The sequence below is a fragment of the Pteropus alecto genome, unplaced genomic scaffold (assembly GCF_000325575.1).
Source record: "Pteropus alecto unplaced genomic scaffold, ASM32557v1 scaffold21, whole genome shotgun sequence".
Classification (NCBI taxonomy): Eukaryota; Metazoa; Chordata; class Mammalia; order Chiroptera; family Pteropodidae; genus Pteropus; species Pteropus alecto.
This window is the reverse complement of record NW_006436282.1, coordinates 652657-658656: the sequence shown is the minus strand read 5'-3', so window position 1 is coordinate 658656 and position 6000 is coordinate 652657. Positions and strand designations below refer to the sequence as shown.

The 6000-nt window shown below is 32.7% G+C and overlaps 1 protein-coding gene across 1 annotated transcript in view; it reads left to right on the top strand.

The window, feature by feature from the left end:
• Positions 1 to 6000, top strand: part of PEX1 (peroxisomal biogenesis factor 1) — a 48836-nt gene that overhangs the window by 9116 nt on the left and 33720 nt on the right. Inside the window, exons 7-9 of the mRNA XM_006911893.3 lie at positions 1814 to 1937; positions 4567 to 4670; positions 5558 to 5640. Of these exons, the coding sequence (XP_006911955.1) occupies positions 1814 to 1937; positions 4567 to 4670; positions 5558 to 5640 (311 nt within the window). The remainder of the gene's footprint in view (positions 1 to 1813; positions 1938 to 4566; positions 4671 to 5557; positions 5641 to 6000) is intronic.

Below are 6000 nucleotides of genomic sequence, written 5' to 3'. Positions count from 1 at the left end.
GATTTTTTTTTTTTTTTTTTTTTAGTATTACATTACTACTGACTACATTCCTTTTGCTGTGCTCCCCATCCCCATGACCATCTATCAACTACTAATTTGTACTTCTTTAACCCTTCACTGCTTTCTCCCAGCCCCCCACCTCCCTCCCCTCTTGCCGTCACCAGAGTGTCTTCTATATTTGCAAGTCTGTTAGTCTGTTTTCGATTAATTTGTTCTTTTTGTTCCTTAGATTCTGCATATAAGTGAAATCATATGGTATTTATCTTTCTCTGTCTGACTTATTTCACTCAGCAAAATAACCTCTAGGTTATTATGTTGTTGCAAATGTCTGTGTTTAACTTTTTGAGAAACCAAGAAGTCTTGAGGAACGAAGACTTTAATGAGCAATACATATACTATGTGCCTATACAAATATGGTTAATTTTGGCTTTTAAAAGATTGATATTTTTTCTACATCTGTGTAATTAAAGATTTTTTTCCCACATTAATTTTGCAGCATGAAAGAGTACTTTTTTACTTTTCTGTTCTGTTAATTCTTTAGGACGTTAGGGTTAAGGTCAGGTATAAGGGCAATTTATTACTGTTCTTTCATTTTCTCTGGCAGCCTAAAGACATAAGTGAAGAAGGAGGATGATAATGCAGGAAAATTATTATATTATATTTTTAAAAATTTCTTCTCTGATAATTCAGATAGTGCCCTTGGATCCTCAGGATCATGATGGTCATGTCATGGAAGAACCAATTTAACAGAACTTTCTAGTTAATGAAACCCCCAGATAAAATAGTTTATATTATGTGACTGAAGAAGAGGAAAACACGTAGAATGCCATTTCCATAACATTATGTAACTGAGCATTTAACACATTGGCTGAACAGTACAGAGTGAGTTGTAGTTTTAACTTTTTGGTTATTGACCTAAGTATTTTTCCAAAGTTATGTCTCTTATGTATGAAAACAATTAGCAACTGATCATGAGATTTTTTTTTTTGTCTCAGTGATGGGATATTACTACAGAATTCCTTTCCTATCCTACGTTGCATATTTTAGTGGAAGCTTTATGACTTTGGCCCATCTCTCTGGGCTATGATTGTATCACTTGGGACATGAAGATGTTTGATTCTAGAGAAACTGTGAATTCCTTTCTGATTCTAAAAGTCTTGATTTTAAATAGTTCTCATTTTCATTTTATGACTTTGTTTAGGTCTTTAATCCCATTGCACAATAATATCCAAAGAAGTAACTATTTCTGTGATCTTTAAGAATGGGAAAGTAATTTCTTAGTTTAGACTGCTTTTGGTAGTGATCAAGTTCTGAACTGAGCTTAATTAGCAAATAAAAAGCTTGACTCCAGATGAAGAGAGATAACTATATGTTTTTGTTTTTCCTGTTTTTAATTTCAAATAGGTTTAAAAAACTTAATACACATACACACTTCCATACACCCACACGCACACCTCCAAACAAGGAATCCAAACTAGGAGTTTGCTTTCCCACCTATGTAGTACAGGGAGGCAAAGGAGAATGGTGTTGAAATGGTTACCGAGTGAGCCAAATCATAGCATGTGCATCACTGGGCATAGTGAAGAACAGCATTTAGAATGCTGCCACTGGAGTGAGTATTTCTTCAGGTTACACTGTACTCATTGTACTGACCAAATGTCAAATCTAAATCTATGACTATAAAATGTGATCATCATTCCTGGTTTTGTTTGGTGAGGTTTACATTTTATTAACAATGTGTTAAAATAAGGATGTTAGGGTTAAGGTCAGGTATGAGGGCGATTTATTACTGTTCTTTCATTTTCTCTGGCAGCCTAAAGACATAAGTGAAGAAGAGATAAAAACTGTGTTCTATTCATGGCTGCAGCAGTCTACTATGACCACACTTCCTTTGATAATATCAGAGGAAGAATATATTAAGCTGGGAATTAAAGATGGTGGGTAAATTCTATTTGTTATTTTGATATTTTTCCTACTGAAATCATAAAATTTTTCATTGTTTTTCATGATAACAGGATATATATGTAAACATTTTACATACCAAAGAATGCCTTTATTTAAATTTAAATAAATTTGATGCTTGAAATCTTAAATTATTTCACTTCAGCTTCAGTTAACTGTACACATTTATTACTTTCTTTTCAATAGGGTTGAAGGAGTTTTCTCTGAATATAGTTCATTCTTGGGAAAAAGAAAAAGAAAAAAATATAGTGAGGAGTCTGCACTTTCCACTCTAAAGGTCGGGAGCCATGGCCAGGGAGGAGTAGGGGTAGTTGCCATCAGGTACTCAAATAGGCTTGACTTGATTGATCACATTCTAAAGAGAATGTTAAAGAAATGTAGGGAGAAAATTGAAATATGTGTGATATAACTAAAGCTGAATATCCTATTTATACTATGAATTATGATAGCTTCTATAATTTCACCTGAATGCATAGACGTTAATGTGAATATCTATACTCTGGAATATTTTCAAATCAAGCTTTGAACATATTTATATTTTTATTTTTAAATTTCAGATCCCAGATGACCTGAGGAAGAGACTAAATATAGAAATGCATGCAGTAGTCAGAATAACTCCAGTGGAAATTACCCCTATAATTCCAAGATCTCTAAAATTACAACCAAGAGAAAACTTAGTGAGTTCAAATTTATATTATGTCACAGTTGTTTTACATGTGTTATAAAATTTCTAGTTGCTTTAACTAAGTAGTAAGAATGTTGTAGTTCTTTTTACTAGAAGGGCAAGGAGGTCTTTTTTTTTCCTTTTTGCTTTATTGTGGTAAATGTTATAACCATTTTTAGGTGTACAATTCAGTGGCATTATTATATTCATAATGTTGTGCAATCATCACCACTATTTCCAACTTTTCCATCACCTCTATAGAAACTCTGCCCATTAAACAGTAACTCCCCACCCCCACTTCTGCAGCTCCTAGTAACCTCTAATTTATGTTCTGTCTCTCTAAATTTGCTTATTCTAGATAATTCATATAAGTGGAATCATAAATTATTTGTCCTTTTTGCCTGGCTTATAATTTTACTTAACATGTTTTCATGATTCATCCATGTTGTAGTATGTATCAGAACTTCATCCCTTTTTATGGCTGAGTAACATTTCATTCTATGTGTGCAACACATTTTATCCATTCATCTGTCGGTGGACACTTAGGATGTTTATACCTTTTGGCTATTGTGAATAATGCTGCTATGAATGTTGGTTTTACAAGTATCTTTTTGAGTCCCTGCTTTCAGTGTTTTTAGTATATACCTAGGAGTAGAATTGCTGGATCATATGGTAATTCTGTGTTTTAAGTTTTTTTTCTCAGCATTTTATTATTGGTTTCAAGTATACAGTACATTGGTTGGACATTTATTGGTTAGACGATTCCCCTGATTATTTTCCCTTCTGGCTCTACACATAGCTATTACTTTACTGCTGACTTCCTTCCCCATGCTATGCTCCCCATCCCTGTGACCCTCTATCAACTACTAATTTGTACTTCTTTAACCCTTCACTGCTTTCTCCCAGCCCCCCACCTCCCTCCCCTCTTGCCGTCACCAGAGTGTCTTCTATATTTGCAAGTCTGTTAGTCTGTTTTCGATTAATTTGTTCTTTTTGTTCCTTAGATTCTGCATATAAGTGAAATCAAAGTAACTATTTCTGTGATCTTTAAGAATGGGAAAGTAATTTCTTAGTTTAGACTGCTTTTGGTAGTGATCAAGTTCTGAACTGAGCTTAATTAGCAAATAAAAAGCTTGACTCCAGATGAAGAGAGATAACTATATGTTTTTGTTTTTCCTGTTTTTAATTTCAAATAGGTTTAAAAAACTTAATACACATACACACTTCCATACACCCACACGCACACCTCCAAACAAGGAATCCAAACTAGGAGTTTGCTTTCCCACCTATGTAGTACAGGGAGGCAAAGGAGAATGGTGTTGAAATGGTTACCGAGTGAGCCAAATCATAGCATGTGCATCACTGGGCATAGTGAAGAACAGCATTTAGAATGCTGCCACTGGAGTGAGTATTTCTTCAGGTTACACTGTACTCATTGTACTGACCAAATGTCAAATCTAAATCTATGACTATAAAATGTGATCATCATTCCTGGTTTTGTTTGGTGAGGTTTACATTTTATTAACAATGTGTTAAAATAAGGATGTTAGGGTTAAGGTCAGGTATGAGGGCGATTTATTACTGTTCTTTCATTTTCTCTGGCAGCCTAAAGACATAAGTGAAGAAGAGATAAAAACTGTGTTCTATTCATGGCTGCAGCAGTCTACTATGACCACACTTCCTTTGATAATATCAGAGGAAGAATATATTAAGCTGGGAATTAAAGATGGTGGGTAAATTCTATTTGTTATTTTGATATTTTTCCTACTGAAATCATAAAATTTTTCATTGTTTTTCATGATAACAGGATATATATGTAAACATTTTACATACCAAAGAATGCCTTTATTTAAATTTAAATAAATTTGATGCTTGAAATCTTAAATTATTTCACTTCAGCTTCAGTACTAACTGTACATTTATTACTTTCTTTTCAATAGGGTTGAAGGAGTTTTCTCTGAATATAGTTCATTCTTGGGAAAAAGAAAAAGAAAAAAATATTTTTCTGTTGAGTACCAATCTGCTGCAGAAGATCACAATACAAGTAATTACATACTATTGAATATTTAATGAAATAATATTTGTTACATGTGATTGATAATAAAGTATGAATTTAACTGTAAGACCTTGCATTCTAAAGTGTATTAGAAACTCAAATGATAAGCGTAAGGAATAACTTGATTTAAAATATTTTATTTTATAATCTCTTTAACTTATCTAAATAAATTATTGATTTATCCTAAATTTAAAATCAATGCCTTAGCACAATTAAGTTTCAGAAATAGAATTGATCATGTTAACTGGCAAATGGATCACGATTTAAAATTCTTCCTGTATTGAAACAAAGGAAAACTTAGCTTTAGTGATTTTTAAAATTCATATTTTTATTTGCAGTTTTGTTGTACAACTCATTATTTTGGCAATTCTTAGCTTCTCAACTCTTTGCAAATATTATATTACTTTTTACCAGAAGTATTTTAAAAGTCATCTTTTTAGATTATTATGTTTTAGAATATTCATTCTTGTCATTATAAAATTGAAGATGCTCTAGTCATTTATAATTTCAGTGGTTTGGAACTAGACATTGGTTCTCTGCTTTTGAAATATAATTGAAGGAATGCCATTCAGAAAAGATACAAATGTAAGAATTGTGAAAAGAATAAATGTGACGCAAATAAAAATTGCAAATAAGGATAGGCCTGAAAACATGTTAAGGAGATGACATTCTTTACTGTTTATTGACCATAAATATTTGTGTTCTTTGGATGAGTAAATTATTGTCAGGGCTGTTTTAAGTAATGATCTTACATGCACAGTATATCTTTTCTCTCTGGTGTAATGGAATCAATGATCCAGTTTCCTGGGACCCAAGAAAATGAGTCAAAAGATATAACTTTGAAATGTAAAACTGATTTTTCCTTGCTACTATAGGTCCTTCTGGATCCTATGGTAAAAGAAGAAAACAGTGAGGAAATTGACTTTATTCTTCCTTTTTTAAAGCTGAACTGCTTGGGGTAAGAAGTTATGGCCAAACTACCATGTTTAGAGACATATTCGTTATTATGTCTGGCAGGGTTTTTATGTGTAAATATTCAAGTAGATGTTAATGTCATTGAATAATCTTCCTAAATGCATTAGTAGATATTTTTTCAAGGATTGTTGCTGTTTTCACACCTAGCTTAATAATATGCCTTGTCTTAGATAACTAAAAGTCTGAAGCTCATTAGAAATTTTACTTTGAGATTTGATTATCCCTGTGCCCCTCTATCAACTACTAATTTGTACTTCTTTAACCCTTCACTGCTTTCTCCCAGCCCCCCACCTCCCTCCCCTCTTGCCGTCACCAGAGTGTCTTCTATATTTGTAAGTCTGTT